At 41.7% G+C, this 23,652-nt stretch overlaps 1 protein-coding gene across 4 annotated transcripts in view; it reads right to left on the bottom strand.

Moving 5' to 3' along the window:
- PDGFC (platelet derived growth factor C) overlaps positions 1–16,169 on the bottom strand; it is a 199,064-nt gene extending 182,895 nt beyond the window's left edge. Inside the window, exons 1-2 of one of the 4 annotated variants that reach the window (XM_075930117.2) lie at positions 16,046–16,169; positions 14,840–15,054 (exon numbers count right to left, since the gene is read on the bottom strand). In XM_075930117.2, the coding sequence (XP_075786232.1) occupies positions 14,840–14,957 (118 nt within the window). In that variant the 5' untranslated portion in view covers positions 14,958–15,054; positions 16,046–16,169. The other 3 variants (XM_075930118.2, XM_075930119.2, XM_006121850.3) reach the window with 3 other exon arrangements.
- Between the last annotated feature and the right edge of the window lie 7,483 nt (positions 16,170–23,652).

Raw genomic sequence — 23,652 nt, 5'->3', positions numbered from 1 at the left:
CATGAGCTGTTGTTTCAGGGTTTTTTTTAATATTGTTTAGTGGCATCACAGGAGAGAGACTTGTAGAATCTGGTGTTTTGGGGTTGTCTGGTCACCTCCTGTTCATAATCTAAATTGACCAGAGCCAATATGGATCCTTTGTCAGCATTAACAGTGACATGCAAGATGGGCCATGGCATTCTTCAGGGATAATAGCAGGTTGCCTTCTCTAAAGACAATATTGATAATTTCAGTTAAACCCAGCCACTTTTCATTTGCTGCCATTTTAAAGATTATATTTGCCTGTCTCTTGGCTAAAGGGAAAGGATGCAGAGCTTCTTAGTATAAAAGAGACCTATTTTTAATCCAGATGCCTCACAGTATATGAGTTTGATATTAGTCACTGAATTACATATTTCTCAGTTTCAGGTTAATGCCTTTTCAGGGGAGAAATTCCACATATGGGCCATAGAGAGTAGGAAAATTTTCTTTTACTAGCTGCTTTTGAAAGGCAAGTGTGAAACTCCTCAGAGCTGAAGTATGAGTAGGCTTCATCATTAGATTTTTACTGGTAATTATTGATTTGTCCATACATACAAATTGATGAAAATATATTTCCATCAATAATAATTTAAATTTACACACAAGCAAAGAAAGAAAAGCATTGCTTGAGAATTTGCTAGAAATTGACTTAAAATATAAAAAGTGAAACTCTTTTAACATGTCATCTTAATGCATTTTAACAGATGTAAAGTTTTAATTTTTTTGAATCTCAATCTACTTTCATAAAATAATTATTTTCCAATACCACCTAATTTTCTATAATAGTGAAACTTTCAAATCAATAAAACATTTTTAAAATGCTCCTGTTGAAATTATGAAAAAAAACCTATGAATTCTGTGGAAGTCTAAATATTAATCATCCCCTCAGAGATGGATTGCTAGGTGGACAGCAAGTGAAGTGGCCATGGGTCTCACCATCATCAAATATGGTGGATAAGAATACATATTTAATTTAAGAAAGAATAGCGCTAAAAATATTCTCTCTCCTCCTTCAATGATCCCATGGAGGACGGGGAGTAAAAAAAGGCAGGCTGAAAGGAGCCTGAAAAGCTGTTCTGCTATCTGAAACATAGGCTGTACTCAAAATAAGGCCATCACATCTTCTTACCAGATGACAGAATTAAAGACTAGACCCAAACCTATTCTCACTGAAGTCAGTAGCAAAATTCATTTATTTCAACAGTGCAATATCAGGTTCTAACTATACAAAGCATTGTACCATCAAGATTGGGGAAAAAAAGAATTAAAAAAGTAATGAAAAAGATTATGATGTCTGCTTAAAAGTCACATTTTTAAGTAAAACCATGGCAAGCAGTGTAATTCACCTGCAGTAGTACACAAAATGTCTTTGGAGAGGGGAAGGGAACATCACACTTGTCAATACTAAAGCATTCTAATTACTACTCCTTTAAGAAGGGAGTACAGGCAGTTCCCGGGTTACGTACAAGATAGGGACTGTAGGTTTGTTCTTAAGTTGAATCTGTATGTAAGTCGGAACTGGCGTCCAGATTCAGCAGCAGCTGAATCAGGACCTGGGGCAGAGCAGCTGGGGTGCTGCCGGGTTGGTCCAGTAGTGCCCAGAGCGGGCGCTGCAGGACCAATCCGCAGCGCCCCAGCTGCTCTGCTCCAGGGTCCAAAACAAAAGCCTGGTCTGCTGGGGGGGGCACACTAGCCGCGCCCTCCCCCCCACAGCAGACCAGGGACACGGGGAGCAGAGCCGCAGCGGCAGCGGGGTGCCGCGCCTCTGAGGCTTTGCTCTGGCAAAGTCTCAGAGGCGCGGGACCCCCCCGCGGCTGCGGCTTCAGTCCCGGTGCCTGTGGTCTGCTGGGGACGGTACCCATACAGGTACCGGGACTCAAGCGGCAGCAGCGGCGGTTCCCCGCGCTTCTGAGGCTTTGCTCTGGCAAAGCCTCAGAAGCACGGGAACCCGCCCGGTGCCCCTGGTCTGCTGGAGACGGTCTCCAGCAGACCAGGGGCACCGGAGCAGCTTACGAACGGGGCTCTCTTGCCCCGGAGATCGCAGGTAGCAATCCGCTACCTCGACCTCCAGGGCGAGAAAGCCCCGTTCGTAAGTGCGGATCCGACGTAAGTCAGATCCCCGTAAGTCGGGGACGGCCTGTATATATGCACACAGTTTGGAAAAACTTGGAATGGAGAGTGCCTCAAACAATATCACATTTTAACTTCCTTGTTCTTGTAGATAAGGTCTCACATTACAACTGCATACCTTGACTTGAGAGAATGAACTTTCCTTGGGAGCTTTCAAATTCCCATTTCTTAATTATGAGGTTTTACAAAATTTTCAGTTCCAGTTACATTGCACAAGTGTTCATCTGTGAAGTCATCACAAGAGGAATATTAAATGAAGAAGATTAGAGCTAAGGATGGTATCTCTACACTAACAGTCCTAATTATTTCCAAGAGAGAATTCTAAACTGTGAAATACCATGCAAATTCAAAACCCTGTTTTCCTGCACAGTAGTAGACAACACTATCCTGCACATAACAGAGTTTAGACAAGAATTCTTCTTTTGTTAAACGACAAAATGAGAGTTGGAGACACATTCCGATAATGTCATTAAATGTTCACTAAAAACAAATGCAGCATATATGCTTCTGCAGTTGCACAAGAAAACTGATGAGTAGCAAACATCAGAGAGATATCCTAACATTCAAGAAAGTAGTTGAAATACTAAGAGAGGACATTTACAATATTATCTTTTTAGAGTATCATGTGCTTAGTTAAATAAACAGTTGTATCTATATGAACAATTCTGAGAGCCAAAACAGTTATTTTGTGATTACTTGAAACATATCAAAGTACAGAAAGAAAACTGTAGTTTAATTTTTTCCCTTATGGAACAGTGTATGATGCTATCATAACTTTATAAAATAACTGCCTCTAACATGAAGGAAAAGAATAAAAATAGAACATTAAGAACAACTTAGTATTATGATAAAGGAAACAAATATTAAACATGAATTGTCACCCTTAACAAGATTTTTTGGGGGGAAAAAACAATAATTAGATCATAATCCACACCCTTGAATTTGGACTTCAAACACATCACTTGAACATCTAGTAAATAACCTAATTTGTTTACATGGCCCTGTAGCTTTTATGGCCTTTCCATAAAAAAGTTATTACATCCATTCTCTTTATTTTGCTTTGGAGTGTTTCAATGAGCCCCAGAACCAGAAGCAAGTTAAGCAGGCTCTCCGCAAATGGAAGTGAGCTCCTATAAATCACAACTACTGCTGAAATATTCAGACCAATGTTTGTAGACTGAAAACAACATACAGCCAAAAAAACTTCCTGTGTCTTTCTAATTATTCAGCTGTTGTATAAAATGAGTGCTGCTTTCCTCTCTCAGAGAAAAAACACATCCAGTAAGACTTGTACCTCAGGGGATTGGGGTAGGGGGGCAGAGAAATCAGAAATTCAACGCCAATTGGTTATTTTATTTTGGGAACATTTTAACACACAGTTGGACAACTGAATAACAGACACACTTCCTGTTAGAGACCATTAAAGTGCCAAGAGTGTTTTCCAGGTTTACTTCATGCATCTGCCCCTCTTTTAGCAAACCCATTTTTCCCATTGCCTTTGTTTTGAAACATATGATGTTTCAAATTGCAGAAAGAAAAGCAGTACCAGATCAATTCAAGCAGATGTTATGTAAGCTTCTCCCCAAACCTCTGCTTGTGCAACTCATTTCTGCATATAACACTCCCTGGTGTTTTACATCTGAGCTTTTCCTCAGTAGAAATATACAACTTTGTTGAGAAGTACCAAATTTAACCACAGTTTGAAGATATGGAACATTGGGAACTCCATTAAGGATATCAATTGAATAACTTTTACACCTTAAATCTGTTTTGAAGTAGAGTTATCAAGTTTAATGCATTAACTAATTGTACCACCTAGCCACATACCTTCTTCCATTTTATGTCACTTATGACATAAAACCAAAACTACATGGTAAGAAAGTAAAAGAATGTTAACACAGTTTTGAAAAACCATAAGCAGCTACTGAATTTTTTTCAAATAAGTTTACTGCCTCACAGTATCATACTGATTTCAATGATTTTTGAGCAGGTATTCTCATATTGGCTCTTGAAACTTAATATTTCAAAAATACAGAGTAAGGGCAATAATAATGAATCATTATAGAATGAATCATTCCAGAATTATGTTAAAGGTTTTTTATGCCCACCTGCACTTTCTTTCATATCATTTTGAAACTGACAGTAGGTAATAAAAAGATAACTATAGTGGAAACAATATATTGTAGCGGACATAGCACTGAACTTAAGAGTCAGGACACAAGGCTCTATTCTTAGCTATGCGACTCCAAGGAAATAGCAGAAAATTTATCTCCCCATCTGTCTTGTATATTTAGATTGCAAGCTCTTTGGGACAGGGACAATCTCCCTCACTGTAAGATTGCACAACACCTAGTATAATGAAGTCCTGGTTCTTGTGACAGCCTAACCAGCAGGGATGTTCGATATCAATTAACTGAACAGTTGTGTAACTGCATCAAAACTTTAGTGTTACATGATTATTCCATAGTCCCCAAGGTGGGGCCAGCAGCCAGTGTGCTCCCAGCCCCACTCCTGGGGAGCCCCCTGCCTCCGCGCTGCTGCCTTTAAACCAGCTCTCCACCGAGCACTAGCTCCTGCCTGCCCTCTGCACCCCCCCCCCCGCCGCAAGGGGAAGGGGAGAAAACAGGCAGTTCTGCACACGTACAACTCCCAGTTATCCCTTTCACCCTCCATGCTGCTACGTCTCTATCAGAGGCAGCAGCTTGGTGATTGGGGGTGAGGGGAGAGGCAGGTGGATCCATGCAATCCAGTACTCGTGGGAAGCCCATGTGCATGCATCTCCCTCCTTGTGCCTCTGATACAGAGGCAGCAAGGGGGCAGGGATGAATGTAGTTTATATGATTAACCAATAAGCCTAGGCAAGGGGGGGACTCCAGGAAAATTAATGATGAACCCAGGAAACTGATTAACAAATACCACTTCCTCAGCTACCCCAGAACCTGCTTGGAGCATATCAAAAGCATCTTCAAAGAGACTTTTTTTTTCTCCAAGAGTGTCTTTGATTGACTCTGGGAAGTGGAAGGAAAGTGAAGCTGCAGCTGACCCATGGCTCCTTTGGGCAGGTGGGGGAGTATCCTGGGGTTTTGGCCAGCCCAAGGCTCCTCAAGCTGAGGGAGGGAGGCTCTGTCAGCCCTTCTGCAAGCATGGGCTTCTCCAGTCAAGGGCTAGGGGCATTTGAGGCTTCTGTAGACCAGGAAGTGAGAGGTACTTTGGGCTCCAGCCAGGGGAGGGATGATATGGCACAGTTGAAGGGGTGGAGCCAAGAGCTAGCCTCCCCCAATGGAGCCACACCCACGCTATTCCTTGAGGAACATTACGTCTTCAATAGAGCCTTCCAACGATACCTATCTTCTGCTGTAATCTTAGCTTTCAATTTTGTTTCTATTGTATATTTCCATACTCTCCTTGGTTTACTTAATCACCTCTTGCCCTGGGGACTCTTGTCCAATGTTATGTTACTGTCCTCCATATGTGTCCTAGCCACCTCCTTTATTATTCCCCTCCTGTTAGTTTCTGTTTCACCCTCCTCCTCCAGTGCTCTCTATTTGCAGGAGGCAGGGTTCTGGCCATCTGATATTAAGGATTTGTCTAAGGCAGCTGTTTATTATCTAAACTCCAATTTTTCATAAAATCTTAACTCTCCAAATCATTGTACATGAAGACCAGCTTTTTAATAGTGTTAAATATCTGAAGTTTATCTTGGAGAGTAGGATTTCTATTTTCCCAGATCAGGTTTAAAGTTTCAAAAGCCTGTTTGGCTTTTGCAATTCTGTCTTCAATAGCTTTGCCTGTTCTACCTGCTGTATTTACAATTCTGCCAACATATATGACATTTTGGATCTCTTCTATATCAGAGCCAGGAAGTGGGGGGATTTGGTTGTGTGTTGATTCTCACAATTTTAGTTTTCTTTAATTGTATGTAGACCTGGAGATCATGTCTCTGTGGGTATGGGATATCAAGCTGATGTAATCTGCAAAGCTAAGGTCCTCTAATTTGTCTCAAAGACCATTGCTATTTTGTGGTCTCTCTCATTACTCAATCCATAACCAGTAAAAAGATCATGAATAACATCAAACATCTTTGACACCTGTAGTAATCTCAGTTGCCTTAGTAAGTTTGCTATTATGTATAACTTCCCATTTCATACTTCCATGGAATGTGGTTCACAAATTTCTGAGAGATTCCATAGTTGTGTAGCAACTTCCATAAAACACTTCTTTCCGCTGCTTGAAAGACTTTTTGTAAATTCATAAAATTTGTGTAAGAACAGTGACTGCCATTTGATCAACAGTTCTCTGATGACAGGATCCTCATTATTATTTGATCTATATATGATTTTTCCTGTCAGCTCTCATCAAAACCTTTAATCTACAGCTTTCTTTATTCTGTCTGGAAAAGTCTGTGTAAGTACCTTACATGGGAGAGACTGGAACTGAATGCCCTTCAAATTTTACATGTTGACAGCTTCACTATAGGATCCCTTTCTCACTTTTTTCCTCTTCTTCCCATATATTTCTGTATGATGTCAAACCGTCTACTGTGTTCTTTGAGACTGCCTTAAAAAGCTGATATGATGCCTTTCCGCTATTTAACAGATTGCCCTCTCTACTTCTACTCTTGTGATAGTTCCACAAACACAAAAATCCAGGAAGAATTTCAAGGGTGGAATTATGTTTTCCAGAGGAAAAAGAAGACGAATCTGTTCAGCTTGCTATTAATCATATTTTAAGTAAATGTTTTTCATTCATGAAGATGAATTAATAAGAGCCAAATTGTCATGGAAAGAGAGAGTATATTTTAAGGACTCCTCCTTTGCATCTCTTCCATTATTAGTGCAATGAGAGAATGACTATATGAAAAATAACTTTTGAACACTGTCTTAAGCTCTGTCACAGCTGAAATGTGACAAGATGCAGAGATACCACGGAGTCCCCAGTAAACTAGAGGTTTAATCAGATTCTCATACCCTCCACTAAATACCTGCATAAGTGGAATGGCTATAAAAAGGACTGAGTAAGACTGCATCTTCACTATTGAATTAATTCCTCTTAAAGTCAGTCTAGTTCAAGTAGAGAAGCCACCATGGCAAGTAACACTGAAGCTGCACAGATGGATTGTATTAGCAGCTGATGAGTTCTGCTAACTGAAGTGTAACTTATACCCTCTGAGGACCAGCCAGCTTGAGTTAAAAACCCACAGGGCAACAATTGAGCTATAACTTGAGTAAACTCTGCAGTGAAGACAAGCCCTGAAAGACAGAAGGCCTAATACCACACTGCCTTACACAGCTGTTTACACCTGTGCAAGGAGGATGTAAAATGACAAATCAGAATGTAAGTATTTTACATCATGCAGCAGTCATTTGATACATTACTTGCAAATAGAGTGGAGAATCATCAACCCACTAGCCCAAGAGAAGACCCTCTCGGCAATATAGTGCTCACTAATCTGATTATAAGATTGATCTAGAGGCTGAGGAAGCTTTTAATTAACTAACTGATATTTCCTTTTACTTGTTACCTTGCTTGCTTTGTGTTGATGAAGATATTTCCCAGAATAGATATTACTGTTATATTCTGTTGCTTCTCAACCATCCCAGCAATTTAGAAATTAGCTGTTTTCATAACATTATCCATAGTTACATCAGAGGACCCCTTAATACAACAGGACTTAAAACCAGATGGCATTATGGGAGCAGGAGATTAACAATATATAACCGTAGTGTCATATAGCCAATATGCTTTCTCTACAAAGGGATCAAAAGGCAGGTGTGTACTGCAGCTGACACAAACATGAACCAAAAAGAATGCATAACTCTTCTAGACCCTGAAAACTTAAAATAGTATCCCACAAGTCTCTCAGGAATGTGAAAATTATACTGCAGCTTTGTGCAGATAAAAACATTGAGGTTTCATCTATGTGGTATTCCCAACTATTTTAGATTTTTTTAAAAAGCTGTACAAGTCTTCCAAACAAGGAGTAACAGGTCTGAGTAAGCCACAGTGTGTAAATAAATTATTGGCTCCAAAGCAATCAGGTTAAGTGCTTAAGTGCTTATTAAACATTCACATACTTCTGTCATTGGTCTGTTTGTTTGTTTGTAGTACAATTGCTTGACAAAGCTGTGCACTCTGCTGAAAGTTACTTGTCTATTGGACACCTTCAGAACACTCACCTACCCATGGTTCATTTTGCATGACATCCATTTTCTGACTGACGTGAAAATCATCTTTTTAAACAAAGAAAGCCATAAAAAGGTAGAGCAAAAGCCTAAATTCCACTCAAATAAGATGAGCCTGTAAAAAGGAGGGCACACTACAGTGAGGAATTGCCAGATAGGTTTAATGGCTACATGAAAAATATTGCTAAAATGCAATTACCACTGCTCCAGGCAGAAAAGCACAAGTCTGCTACTACATGTCAGCTGTGATAATAATTAAAACCAAAAGGTTAGGATTAAATCCTAACCATGTAGATAAAGTTATCTACAGAGCTCAACATGAGACATTCATGAGAATAAGCGACGAGGAGTCCTGTGGCACCTTGTAGACTAACTGAAGTGTAGGAGCATAAGCTTTCGTGGGCAAAGACCCACTTCGTCAGATGCATCTGACGAATGGGTCTTTGCCCACGAAAGCTTATGCTCCTACACTTCAGTTAGTCTATAAGGTGCCACAGGACTCCTCGTCGCTTTTGCAGATTCAGACTAACACGGCTACCCCTCTGATTCATGAGAATGGCTCTTGTGCGCTAAAGTTGTATACATTTTTCAAGAAATCAGATTTTAGGCAAATTGTATTCAATATTACATTCTAGATATTTAACAAATGGAGAGAAAAGGCAGAAGTGAACAGACTTGGCAAAATGTAGGGAACTTTCCACACTACTAAAACAAACTTTACCTAACAGAGAAGAGTAGCTGAAATAAAGGTTACAAGCAATATGGTACATAGTAGTAGTAATAATGTTAACAGTAAACTACAAAACCAGTGATGAGTTTTAAAATGTTCTTGCATGGTAATTTACTACATTCATTTCATATTTGAAGATTTGTTTCAACTTTTCCAATTTGCCACAAAATCCCTTGTTCAAAACTTTTAAAAGGGAGTTGTACAACTCTTCACTCTTTCCATAAAAGGATTTTAAATGTTTCATACCAAACCACATTTTGAACTAGACAGAAACAGATTAAACTTCAGAAGTTTATTGGGTCTAGTTTTTCTTTTGAATAAATATAATTCTGAACACGTGACAGCTATTTTCCAGTAAAGAAGACTTCACAAAACTGCCTCTCCCATCATTAGCAGATTTTCTTGGTATTTGTTGGACCCATTATAGCTGGTAGAGAATGTTTAGATTGAACTGTTTTGAAAAGCATAGCTTTAGGGTGAGTTTTCTTATCAGTTTAAATAAAGTATATACTTGAAATCTTGACTTTCTAACACTTGCTGGTCTTTGATTGAAGCAAATAGCCTCAATCTACCTTTGAACATCTCTGGTGTAAAAAGTTGGCAATCCATGGCTTTTTCAGAGGAAATGTGGGACACCAAGCATGGGGATGAGGAGATTCAATGAATATAAGTTCTTCAGCGGTTCATTGAAACATCACCCATGTTCATAGAGCTTTTTGCATATCACTGCCTACAGGTTTAGACTCTATTAACCTCCAGACCATAGGTGGTAGATGAACCCAACTTGGTGAGGCTAGCCTTCTGACCCCAACCCTTCCAAACAAAGCCCCAATCTCCTGTCTGACAGAGCGCTGGGCCCTCCAAGTTCCCGTCCCCACCGGGGACAGAGGGACACTGGCCTGCCTACCCCAGCTGCCCCCGGGCCAGCCTGACGCCTAAGCCTCAGGTTGGCCCAAACTGCCCCGGGCCGCCCCAACTCTGGCAGGCCTGGGCCCCAGGCTGCCTGTTGAAGCTCAGCCCCCATTAGTTTAAGTGGAAAGGGGGAGCAATGGTAGGGCCACACCCCAGTTTAGGGGAGGATTAGCTTTCGCTGGTCTATGATACCCGCTACCATATTCCACTCTAAATGGGCTTGAGCTATGTTGTAAATAATTCAGGAAGCTCTACTAAAAGTGGTGTCACTTTCCATCCAGAATTCTTTATAAACTATAAACTAAGTCTACATGCATCTGACGAAGTGGGTTTTTGCCCACGAAAGCTTATACTCCTACACTTCAGTTAGTCTATAATGTGCCACAGGACTCCTCGCTGCTTATACTTTTATCATCATTTAACAAACTGTTGCAGGAATTGGAGCATTAACTCATATGCAGAGGCTCCATTGATGAGGCAATCACTTATAGAGAAATCAACAAAGGCACTGGTATGCCACTTGTGATTGCTGCTATTCGTGCTTTAAATTTGATTCCATGTGAATTAATTGATTGTGTGTTGATTGATCACAAGCCTTTGGGTCTCCTGAAGTTCTTTAGTAGTTTTATTGTTTTTAAAAGCAGATTAGAGATAAACAAAATATTTTAACATGGCATCTAATCGTAGCTTTTCCTGTCATCTTACACAAAGTATTATGTATATCCTGATTTCTATAATTTAATAGAATTACAGTAATTCCTCATTTAACACTATAGATATGTTTCAGAAAATGATTGTGTTAAGTGAAAATGTGTTATGCGGGGTCAATTTTCCCATTGAAAATAATGGTAGAGGTGGGGGTTGCGTTTCACGCGGTGGTGTCTGTTGAGATCAGGACATATGGTTGGGGGAGAAAGGGGACTGGGTTACAGCAGGGAGGGGAGGTGTTTGGCTCTGGGGAAGGGAAGGAGAGGAGAGGTAAGGGGGATTGGGTTGGGAGTATGCCCCTGTGACGGGTCTGCCGGGACCTGCACTGCATCAGGCGAGGAGGGGGATCACCAGGGAATGGCACGGTGAGTGGTGAACCCTCCGCCGCTTTGCAGGGAGGCGGGGGAAGCCCTGCACAGCTGCCAGCAATGGGCCAGCTAGGGAAATCGTGTTGTTCCAGGGATGGTCGTGTAATTAAAAAACATTCCCTAAAAAAAAAAAATCGTGCTATCGCAAAAACATGTAAATGGAGTTGCAGTCACTTTCTCAAATGTTTAAGCAACAGAACCATGAGTGGGGGACTGAAAGACAAAGGAGAGGTTCAAAAGTGGAAGGATGAACAGAAAAACAGGAAGAGAGATGTGAGAAGTAACAGGAGAAAGAAAAATGCAAATCATCACTGAATGTAATTAAGTCTTATGCAAGGCAGATTGGGAGTTTCTCAAAAGAGTAAGTGGAACTCTGAAGGTTTTTGTTTTGGTCCATGTTTTGGTATGGGTACAAAGTCGGCTATGGGTATTTTAGAGAGCTGAGACAAAACTTTGGAAGTTTTCATAAGCTTGCCAACCCATTCAAGCACTCATTCAAAATTACACAGAAATGTGGAAACAATTCATCCATATAAATGGAATCCCCACAAACTATATCATTTACTCCAATCTCAGGCCTACCAAATAATCACTTCATTTGGAGCTCCAAATGTAACACCTTATTAATCTTTAGTTTTGTAATTCAACTAAGTATAGCTGAATTAAATAATCTTAAAACTCCTTAAGGCCAAGCAGCGTGTAGGAATACACCTTCAAGAAACCTTAACGTATTATACCAAAGGGATTAAAGCAAATATGTAGTTCTAAGTGGTTTCATGTAGAACTATATTGACCTCTTAGCATCTATCATACTGAATTCCTAGCAGGTGGTGGTAAAATATTTATTTCTCATGAGACTTTCTATCTTGTAATTGTGTACAAAAATACAGACTATATGCAATACAACAAGTGAAGTCCTTATATCCCCCCTGCCAGTACCTGCCCTACAAATCACAGTCAGGGAAAACTAGTGCCGGTGGAGGGGTGCAGGAGGGCCACCCAGAGAGGCAGGGAGGCATGTGGGGGTCAGTCCATTTAGCAATTAAAATTGTGGCAGCGACATGAGGGGTGGTGCACCTCCCAAGTGCTACCACTAGTCACCTATGCTCAGACTGTACAGTTACATCCAGTGTTTTTTGGGGGGGGGGTGAAGGGGAGGTATGGGGGGAGTGCTGTTACTCCAGGGGAAAAGTTGTTGAGCTCTGACAGGAGGTGCTGGTACTGCGTTGGGAGGTGCCAGAACTGCATACCGAGCAGTACCGTCACCAAAATAAATAAATAAACAAATAAATAAATAAATAAATCACATCTTGACAATGTTTTGGATTCTTGACACCAAGGACCAGATCACAAACACTTATGAACATGCTTAACTTTATTCAAGTGATAAAGTTAACTAACTCCCAGAGCAGTTTGAACCAAAATCTACTCTAACATGCAGTTGAATACTATTTTAATTTGTGTTGTAGTACAATTGTTTGGGGGGGGATAACAGTTTAACAAATAAGAGACATAACTTTTTATTTCTAGGATGAGGAAGGGAAGTGTTTTTCCCTCCCAGCCACTTCCCCTCCTTCCCTTTTTCTTCTAACCAAAACATTGTATATAGAACTCTGACGTGAACAGCAACATCTACTATTCAACTACATGGTGTTTTAACCTGCCTCTAGCCAAAAGCTATACAATCTTTAAATTGCTGTAGAGTTTTAAAAAAAATTACTCTAAATCAAGTTAAAACTGGTCTGACCAGTGTTACTGAGCCCTCAAATAATTAAAGCATGTCAAGAAAATAGGATTTTTTTGAGTTTTAGCTAAAATGTTACATTAGGCTAAATTCAACAGTTAAGAGCAAGAAATGAAAGCATACCTACACAATAATTCAGATGGCTATAGTATATGAACTATATTTATTATACTAAGAGTAAACATTTTTGGAACTCTAATTCTTCTGGATTTATATTTGTTGCAAGACTGAGATGTAGTTACTGTACCTCACAAAGTGCCAAACTGGATCATTAGCCACCTGAAGCTTGACCTCAGGCAGCTGCATTGCTAGAGTATGAACAGTGTATATGCTGTGCGGTCAGCTACAACTATTTATATTGTCCATAAATATTTATTTTATAGCAATACTATCTCTCTCCTGTATAGCAGTTCCACAGTTTTAGGACCCTGCTGCCCTGTCATATCACAAATCCCTTGTAGAAGGCTTACAACCTGTTGTCTCTCACTAACTTTCTCTGCATTAAGAAAACAATGATCATTCATACACTGCAATATGCTGCTTGTATACACTATGTAAATAAAAGAGTACAGCTTTTTTTTTTTTACTATTATTACATTTGCTCTGAGTTCACTTTGTCACAACCTAGCTCCTTAAAACCTCCATCAGTAAGATGAATTGGTAAGATGAGAGATATTTCTACTCTCCCACAACATAGATATTTTCCTGTATTGAGGACAAATATTAGTTTGCTTAATTTTCCTGTCAGGGTATAGCTAGGTTTGACTCTTTTGATCACTTTCACCTGACCATTTGGAGTTGCTCTTATTAGAGGCTGATCCCTATGTTGCTCTTTGATCAGCAGCCCTGGCAGTCTGCAGGTGCCATATGTCATCACATTAGCAAAGCACAGCAATATTAATCTCTTCTGCTAAATTTGATAATGCCCACATCTTCTGTTAATTCACATAATGCCTTGTAACACTTAATTCTTTATTTACTTTGTATTAAAAGATACAATGTAATTCTCATATCAAGAGACTACCAACTTCAAAGTTGGCAGTTTTTGCTGAACTGAGCAAGACTTTACATTTTGTTATATTTGATTTATAACCTACAAAAAGTATGGGAATAGTTTGTGCCTTTGCATTGGTTTGCCTAGGAGAAACAACCTTCTAGCTAACCTGCAAATTGCTAAGAGTTCCCCCTTATGTACCAGCACACATCACTGAAAAACAGGGTGTTTAATAACCTAATTGTAGACATTCTGCATAAATAGTGTGGTTTCATGTGGTACAAAATTTCTGTTTTTAAAGTATTCTGTAAAATGACTTCATAATAGCAGACCAAGAGAAAAGGTGCTTAAAAATCTGAATAATGTAAATCATATGGAGTTCAGAGGCTAAGCAAATTACACACCCTGAAGCTGCCCTTGCCTATATGAAAGGAGCCTTTCTCCAGCTCAGAGCAATCCCCGCCCAAGGGAACTTGCATCTGAGAGTTTTCTAAACATTTCAGGTATACTTGAAAGCTGAAAGTAATTTTCATTTCCTACGCAGGAATAGCTGGTTTCCAGAACATACAAAATAGTGTTCATTCACCAGCAGACACAAAAACACCCCACCAGAGGAGAAAAAAAGGTGGAAAGAAAGATATTAAAGGAAAGACATTTTAAGCCACCCTCCACAATCTCAAGTCTCCAAACTGGCTATGAGGTTTTCACTTTGCTGTCTGCTGGCTAGTTAATCGATGCCCCTTTACCTACACTACTTCAGTGTAACGAGGCTGACAAGTTTCCTGCAGTGGCAAACGCACAGCGATGCCAGACCTGCCAAGTCTCATTCATTTTGGCTTCAATCTTAAAAGGCGACGTAAGATTTTTTTTCCCCCCCTCCCGCAGTGAGTTTCAACAAGATATTTTACAGCCTCGCTCCGGACGACCCGCGCGGTGTGTTGTGCATGGTAAAGTTACACTCACTTGAGAGGGTCCCAGGCTCGTGACAGCCTGGCCTCTGAAGTCGCAGAGCTCAGGCACCCCCTCCTCCCCCAGCCCGGCTGCCCTTACCATTTTGCTCCTTGGCGCTGGAGAACTGCAGCTTGCCGCTCAAACTGGACTCCGCTCGGGCTGCATGTCTCTGGCTGGCCAGGGCAGATGTCAGCAGGAGTAAGGCGAAGAGGTGCATTTGGCTGACCGGGGGAAGCTCTCACACACACCAGGCACGTTCAGATCGCCAGCAAGCCCCGAGCCTCTTTCACCACCACCAGGCGACGGCTGCGCCGCTGGGGAGAGAGCAGCCCTGAGCCTGCTTTGGCAGCGCAGAAGTGCAGGGTAGCTGCCACATAATCCCATCCAAAACTTTGTCCTAGCGCCCTTCTCCGGGTCTCCAGGTTGGGGGGGGGGGGAGGACGACGGATCAAAGCACGATCTGGCCCCCAACCAGCTTGACGCGGGGCTGGGAGCGGGAAGGCTGGCGAAGGCGCCCAGCGCGCACTGGGGCCACGGGAGGAGGGGAGGCGAGGGGTGGCCGCTGACTCGGCACAGCACCTGTCAGCAGCTCCACCAGCGGAGCAGCCCGGGGAGGGGGCGGAGAGCGAGGCGAGCTCCCTGCGAGACCCCTTCTTCGCCCTCTGCGGGGCAGCCTCCCTCGCCCCTCCGCGTGTTGCGGCCCGGCCTCGGGGGAGGGGGGGCGCCCAGAGCCGGGCAGGCGGCTGCGGCTCCGCTCTCCCCCGCCAGCGGCCGCACGCAGCCCGGCCGGCACCTGGTTTGAGTTTGACGCGACAGCAGCTCCTCGCGCGCAGAGGCTCGCTCCGGAGCCCCCCAGCGAGCCGGACCCTGCTCCCCGCGCCCGCCCCCCTTCCTGCCGGCTCCCCGGACCCTGCCTGCCGCGCACCCCTCTCCCGGGAGCCGCCTCCTCGCCACGCCTCGGCCCAGGGCCCACGCCCGCGGGAGGGTGCCCCTCGCGTCGGCAGGAGGGGCCAGCCCGGCCGGAGGCTGCAGGGAGCGGGGGGAGGAGAAGCACCGCAAAGCGGAGCCGCCGCCTGGCGCTCTCGGAGCGGGACTGCCAAGTGGCTCACAACAGGTGCTAGAGCGGAGCGCGGGGCAGCCGGAGCAGGGCCAGTCTCTGCCCCCTCCGGGCGAGGGGAAGGCTTCAGCGCCAGCAAAACAAGCGCTGACCTGCCAGACAGCGGCCCAAAGCCTCCAGCGGAGCCCCTGGCGCTTTCCCGGGGGAGAGAGGGGAAGGAGGAATGGGCGAGTGCTGCCCTCTCTGACCTGCACCGCCCCCCGCCAGGCCACCGCCGCTCCTGGTTTGATCATGTTTGCGGCCCGGTCACGCAGGAGACAGCTCATCGCCGCTCCCCCGGGATGAGTCAGAGCCCCCTGGCTCACGCCCGGAAAGGAGCTCCTCTGACCTTTCAAGCGTCTCTGGTTGTGCGTTGCTCAGTTACACAACCCATTAGCCACCCCTGGCATGGAGATGGGTCGATCCTTAACTTGCAACATTGCCCAACTTGGGGCAGCTTGGGCTCTCCACCATGGCCCTCCTCAGGTTTTATGTGGTTCTATTCAGTACTAGTGAATTGGTGCCCCTATGCCTTACAAGGGGGGGGGGGGGGAAGAATGACTGTTATTTACAGATGTGAGCATAATCTTCAGCAACACACTAATGAAATATTTTTAAAACAGACTTCCAACTAAGGACCTGTGGACTAACACAGTGAATTCAGAAACTGGCAGTATATACCTGGGGTTTCTGCTAATAGGCCAGGCAGGCTTTTTCACTTTTAAGTTAATTAGATCCTTTCTGGAGGAAGCAGAGTCACAGAACAGGGATAGGAAAAAGCACGTGGATGGACATTTAAGACCCAGTGGTGCCCCAAATTTTTGGGTGCCCTATGCAACTGTGTAGTCTGCATATGGTAAGGATAGCTCTGTTCTCCAGCCAAACTTCACAGCTTGCAGCCTTGGGTGTGGGCCTAGTCAAAAGCCTGGCTCATCTAGAATATTTAGCTCCATATACAGAGTTTGCCCTATTGCTGCAATCGGATTCCTGGGGGCAGATATCTCCCTTCTCCCCATCCCTGTTCACGACAGGGGCACTATTTGAATCCAAGGGGGTCTGAATGGAAAACCAGGCTCTTTTTACTTTGGATCAATTTCTCATTGTATTGAGTCATTGCCAAATTCCTTAATTAAGAGGAATAATTATTGTGACTCATTTGTGTATTGTGAAAGTCTCTAATTATAGGTGTTTGTTGATTTGTTTTGATGGCAATTGGCTTTTATTTGAAAAAAATGCATAGTTAAACACTTCCCTTAAAGTGTTCCCATATTAAGGGACAGCTTAATTTTCTCTTATCACTGATATTTTTTCATCTGCCTTGAAATGAGAAAGCTAAGTACTTACATAAATAAATAGAAACAATACTTTGTGTCATTTGACATTTGATAACCATTATTTCCTTTCTGTTGAAGTGTTATTTTGTAACCCAGAGCATTGGTCAGTGAATCAAGCTATGTTCTTGCCCCTGTTGAAGCAGCAGTTCTCAGAGATCTTTTGTGCTATTTCTTTAACAGGATGAACCCCGGTTCTGTGAAACACTGAGTGCCCTCTAATCTGATTAAATTTAGAAGGAAATGATATGCAACATCTCTCAGAATAAGACTTACACAAATATTATCATCAAAAATATTGTTAAACTTACCATGGACTCCCTAATCTCAAGCATTTAACTTCATGCTGGCAGGCCAGCACTCAGCCTGAGTAGCAAGTTAGCTGGAATGCTTAGTAGGTGAATTAGGGAAAAGGAGAATGAATCATAGAATCCTAGGGCAGGAAGAGACCTCAGGAGGTCATTGAGTCCAATCCTCTGCCCAAACCACGACCAATATCAACTACATCATCTCAGCCAGAGCTTTGTCGAGGCAGACTTAAAATCCTCTAGGGATGGATTTTCCCCCACCTCCTACATAATCCATTCCTGTACTTCACCACCCTCCTAGGCTGTGTCCAGACTAAGGGGTTTTTTCGAAAAAAGTAGCCTTTTTTCGAAAAAACCTCACCTGCGTCTAGACTGCAGCCGCGTTCTTTCGAAATTAAATCGAAAGAACGCGGCTTTTCTTTCGATGGCGGTAAACCTCAATTTACGAGGAAGAACGCCTTCTTTCGAAAGTTCCTCTTTAGAAAGAAGGCGTTCTTGAATGTAAATAGGGCTTCTTCGAAAGAGAGCATCCAGACTCACTGGATGCTTTCTTTCGAAAAAGCAAGCCGCTTTTTCAAAAGTTCAACGTGCAGTCTAGACGCTCTCTTTCGAAAGAGGCTTGCAGTCTAGACATAGCCCTAGTGAAATAGTTTTTCCTAATATCCAATCTAGAGTTCCCCAACTTGAGACCACTGTAACTTGAGACCATTGCTCCTTATTCTGCCATCTGTCACTACTGAGAACAGCCTCTCTCCATCCTCTTTGGAACCTCCCTTCAGGAAGTTGAAGGCTGCTATCAAATCCCTCCTCACTCTTCTGTGAACTAAATAAGCCCAAATCCCTCAACCTCTCATCATAGGTCATGTGCTCCAGCCCCCTAATCATTTTGGTTTACCTCCTCTGGACCTACATCCTTTTTGTAGCGGGGGGCCCAGAACTGGACGCAATACTGGGTACAGGGCAGAATCATCTCCCTGCTCTAGTCATAATGCAGCTGCAACAGTTCCTCAGAGGTTACTCCAATCCAATGATTCTGAGCTGACCGTGGGGTAAAATCTAAGCACCAATAGATGCAAAGCCCCAATAAAGTCGCAACTGTGGCCTATCAGGATTCTCTATGTCCCTTCAGAACTTGGTCCTCCTGCTGCTCGTCTTCCATACATGTGGTAGCCACTCAGATAAGGGCAGCAGGGACAGGGCTTGTCTACTGTTAATAATTCACATTGTAGTAGCATTTACTGGCCACAACCACGTAGTGCTAAGCTCTGTACAAATATACTGTAAATGACAGTCCCTGCCCCAGAGAGCTAATGGTACAGGCCGTTCTGCAAAGGAGGACTGTATTTGATTTGTCTTCCAACTTTATTATTAAAAAAATGAGAAAACAAATACAAACTGACAAACTGAGTACTTTAGAAATCTTACATGGGCAATTATAAACAATAACATTTGATTATCAAAGTAGTATGTATTTTAACCAGGTTTTGTTTGTTTTGGAAAATACAAGATAGACATATAGACTTGCAAATATTTAAATGTACACTTCTCAAATAGAGATTATAGTTAGGATAACATGCTTATTTATTCCTTCCAAGATTTTAAAGTTACTGTGTAACCCACACACCTGCAGGATGTGGTGTATTGTCCCATGTAGTGGCACTGAGACCACTTACAGAGAGAACAATGAGTCTGCTCTATAGCCTTCACTAAAAGCCAGCTGGCTTTTAAGCTCATGTGGTACTACACAAAGGAACATTGACCAATTCAGCAGTGTTTTGTGCTGCCTCCAATTCTGATCATTTAGAGGTTACTGAAGAAGGACTGATTTTCACATGGTGGATGCTGATTATTTTCTTGAAATTCAAGGTCCTTCAAAACATTTCCATTTAGACACCTACAAATTAAAGCATGAGTTGCTTTTTGAAAGTTTTGGCTGGAGGAATTGTCATACTGTATTACACTAATGGTTCTAATCTAGTATTCTGCTTCTTAAACTTGCTGGCACCAAAGGCTTCAAAGGAAGTGCAAGAAACCCCATAGTGGACAAGTATGGTATAAAAATTTCCTCTATTGGGAGGTTTTGTTTTGTTTTATTTTTTCTAAATCTCCATCAGTTAAGAGTTCGCTTATGCTTTAAAGCATGGAAATTTATATCCTTTCCAAAATGTTCTTTAAATCCTATCTTTATAAAAGGATAATCCTTTAAAAAAATCATACTACTTTTTTTCTTTTATGATATCTAGTGGCAGAAAAATATTTCCATTTATCATTTTTAAATTTGTTGCTTTTCAGTTTCACTGAATGTTTCTTTATCCTTGTATTCTGAGAATAGATCATTTGAAGCACTCAGTTAACCTAATCTATTCCTTGCATTATTTTGTATACTTCTACTTTACCCCCCATTATTTCCTCTCTAAAATAGAATTATATACTTTTAGATCTCTCTTCAAGTCTTCATGCATCTAGTACTTTCTAGTACTTCTGTCATCTGAAGAAGTGGATTGTGCCCATGAAAGCTCATGATACCATCTACGTGTTTTGTTAGTCTTTAAGGCGCTACTAGACTTTTTGTTGTTTTTTAATTTTTTCCTGTTACAAACTAACTTGGCTACCCCTCTGAAACTCTAGTACTTTTGTTTGCCTCTAAGCCCCCTCTATTTCTCTTGTATCCTTTTTAGAAAGGACCAGAGCTAAATAATATTCCAGATGTGGGATAATGTTTTAATTATTTTTCATCGCATTGTTTACAAATTCTAGATTTCTTTTAGGTTTTTTTTAATTAATTGCCACTGCACATAAAGTAAACTTATGCTTAGAGTAACCTGAAATAATGTTCAACTATTTTTTTCCTGAATGGCTGGTTACTTTAGGACACAGCTATGTGTATGAGTTGTTCAGAATATTTCTTCTTGTACATCTTACCTTGCATTTGCCAATACTGAATTTCACTTAGGAAAAGTCAACATTACAGCAATATACTGAAGAAGCTGTACTGCTGTAGTGTTCCCGGTGAAGACTTGCTATACTGATGGGAGAATGATCTTCCATTGGCATAATTACTTCACCCAGCAAGAAGTGGAAGCTATACAAATGGGAGATGCTTTCACAGTGTCAAAGCACTGGAATGAACAGCATGAAACTTTCATCTCAGATGGAGAGGAGTCACATCCTTGAGCATGTGAGTTAGGTCAACTTAATTAACAGTGTAGGCATGTCCTTAGGCTCAGGCCAGCTCTACACTAGACATGGCAGGTCAGCTTATACACAATTCCAGCTACATAGAATACATAGCTGGAGTCAGCTTTCCCTAAGCCGAGCTTGGAAGCGTCCCACAGTGAGAGGCAGATGGGAACAAATGCTCCTGTCAGCTTCCTTTACTCCTCACAACTGCGATGAGCATAGGCTCCAGCCAGAGCTGCCCTCAGTATTTGATTTATGGGTCTATACGAGACCCACTAAACCAATCACCAGAATGTCGATCTCCAGCATAGCGAGTGAAGATGTGCCCTCAGGCTGCCTGTACATCCGACACTATTAAGTACTTCTGGAATACTTCAGTATATTTTAGTCACGGCTAACCTAACTGTGCCATTGAAAATTCTGTTCATTTCCTTTTCCAGATCATTGATCAATACTTTGAACAGCACCAGTTCCACCTATCTCCCTATTGCATCCTCTTATCCCATTGTCATGATAATAAATGACTATTAATTTCTCTACTTTGTCTCTTAGTCAGTTTTATGCATGACAGTTTTGCCCCTCTGTATCTTTATGTAAGGGACATGATCAAAGACTTTTGAAAGTTAAAATAAATTGTGTCTACCATTAAATTATTTTGTTGACACTCAAAAATTGCTAGAAGATTAGAGAGGCACAATTTTTCTTAAGGAAAGTGGTAATGGTTTGTTCCTATTGTTTATTGTTCATCAAGATATTTTATAATTCCTATTTTAAATTACCATTTCATGCAATTTTCCTAGTACTGGAGTGAGGTTTGCTGGCCTGCAATTGCTAAGATTACCTCAAATGGACCATTTATGAGCAAAATCCTGAGCTCCATCTTTGGATAATGTCACTAGTGAAGGCAATGGAAGTTCAGCTTTATGACTGAAAAAGTCCCCTTTATATTCTTTCATCATTCAGACATAAAACTCTTGGATCTGTTAAGATTTCTCAGATAAAGATGGATTTCTGCTTTTTGGGGGGCAGGGTGGAAGCAGAATTTGCCATAGTCTAGCTCAAAAATTCTTTGAGATCAATTAAAAGACTCCAGATGATTTCAATGAACTTATTATCAAACCTTTATTGCCCTAAAATGAGCAACAGATTTCTGCTTTCTTACAGATAGCAAGAAACTGTTGTGGCTTTAGAAATGTCAAGGATGAGCTCTTTTAGATGAGCCTCAGGACTAGCCAGCCCAGGCTCCAAGCACATTAACATGCTAGCTGGCTTGCAGTAGGGCCATCTAATTGACAAAAGGGAGTTAGCAGACCTGCTTTTAAATTCAGCAGAGGAAGGTCACTAGGGATCTAGACTACATTCCTCTTTCAAAAGAGGAATGTAAATGAGGGAAATCGAAAATGCAAATGAAGCGCTGATTTACAAATCTTGTGCTTCATTTGCATAATCTCTTCCAATCACTTTTTTGGAAGAGATATTTTCAGAAAAAAACAGTCTAGACAGGGTTCTTTCGGGAAAAAAAAATCCTTTTGGAAAGAAACCTGTAAACCTCATTTTTTTTCAAAAGAATCCCATCTAGACTGCTGTATTTTTTCAAAAAAATCTCTTCCGAAAAAGTGATTGGAAGAGATTATGCAAATAAAGCACGAGATTTGTAAATCAGCGCTTCATTTGCATTTTCAATTTCCCTCATTTGCATTCCTCTTTGGAAAGAGGAATGTAATCTAGACGCATCCTGGCTGTTCAGCACATATAACTGCAGCTGTAATCACTCCTGTTCCCAGCTTCGTTACTATCCTGATCTAAGCCACTAGGCCTAGCCACCCACACTTCGGTCATGACAAAAATAAAAAATATATTAGGCAGTGAAACCAAGGGAATGAGGGGCTATCCCCCCACTATGTAAACTCCCTCACACAAGGAGGGGGACAAATATAAGAGTGGGACTCAGAGGGGCTGGAGCAGTCACCACAGGACCCGGGAACATTTGAGGTACATCACACAAGAGTCATGGTTCTCATCAAACTCACCTATATTGATGATAAAAGTTGCCATTTCATTTTTCTTGTAAACTTGATACCCTCTTGGATGGCTTCCTTTCCACAGGGAAATTTTAAATTTAAACTTTTTAAATTTTTTCCTTTTTAGGATGCACTCTCTGAACTTCATCTCCCTCTGCTGGCTGTGTGCTTACACTGCAGATTGATTCCTTGGGTTTCCTCTTCTGGCTGAAGAATCAGTGCTCCAATTATCACCCCTAATGTCATTACTTCACAGACACTAACCTTCTCCTCACCCTCACTCTGTTCTAAAATTTGATTTGTCAATTTTATATGTGTTCACTTTTTTTGATTGTATCACTTTGGTATATATGGTCGTGCCAATTTTCTTCCACAAATTGATCTGAGGAAGTGGGTCTGGCCCACAAAAGTGCAACACCTAATAAATCATCTTGTTAGTCTTTAAAGTGCTACATAGTTTGTCTTTTGTTTCAGCTAGACCAGACTAACACGGCTGCATCTCTATCACTATTCTGCTGGTGGACTGTCTCTCTCACTAGCTTGCATGAGAACGAAATTAGCTGTTCTCCTCTTAAAAATGGCTGCTCTCCTGTTTTTTCTCCAGCAGTTTAGCCTCCTGCTTTGTCCTACTCTTTTTTGCCTAATTCTTCTCTCTTGCTAGTTGTCTCTTGCAGCAAACTAGCAATTTGCCATCTCGTACCTTTTCCCCTATTGCTTATATTATTATTTGCTGAATCTTCTCATTCAGGCAAAGAGATAGTCATGGGATAGAAGCTCCTCTTCACAATGTTATTTTTGGACCCATCAGAAACTTTGACAGTGATGAAGGGGGAGGTGATTTAAAGTACAGCAGTCTGTTTCAGTAACTCTATTTTTTTGGCAGCAAAATAAAAACCAAAGTGAAGCTTTTCACTAGAAAGGAGGACTACAGAGTGCTTAAACATTTAAAGGGACAGTATGTATGTTCTTGAAAAGG

This window comes from Pelodiscus sinensis, chromosome 4 (assembly GCF_052426305.1).
Source record: "Pelodiscus sinensis isolate ZL-2025 chromosome 4, ASM5242630v1, whole genome shotgun sequence".
Classification (NCBI taxonomy): Eukaryota; Metazoa; Chordata; order Testudines; family Trionychidae; genus Pelodiscus; species Pelodiscus sinensis.
The sequence above is the reverse complement of the archived record's forward strand: the minus strand, read 5'-3'. Positions and strand labels throughout refer to the sequence as shown.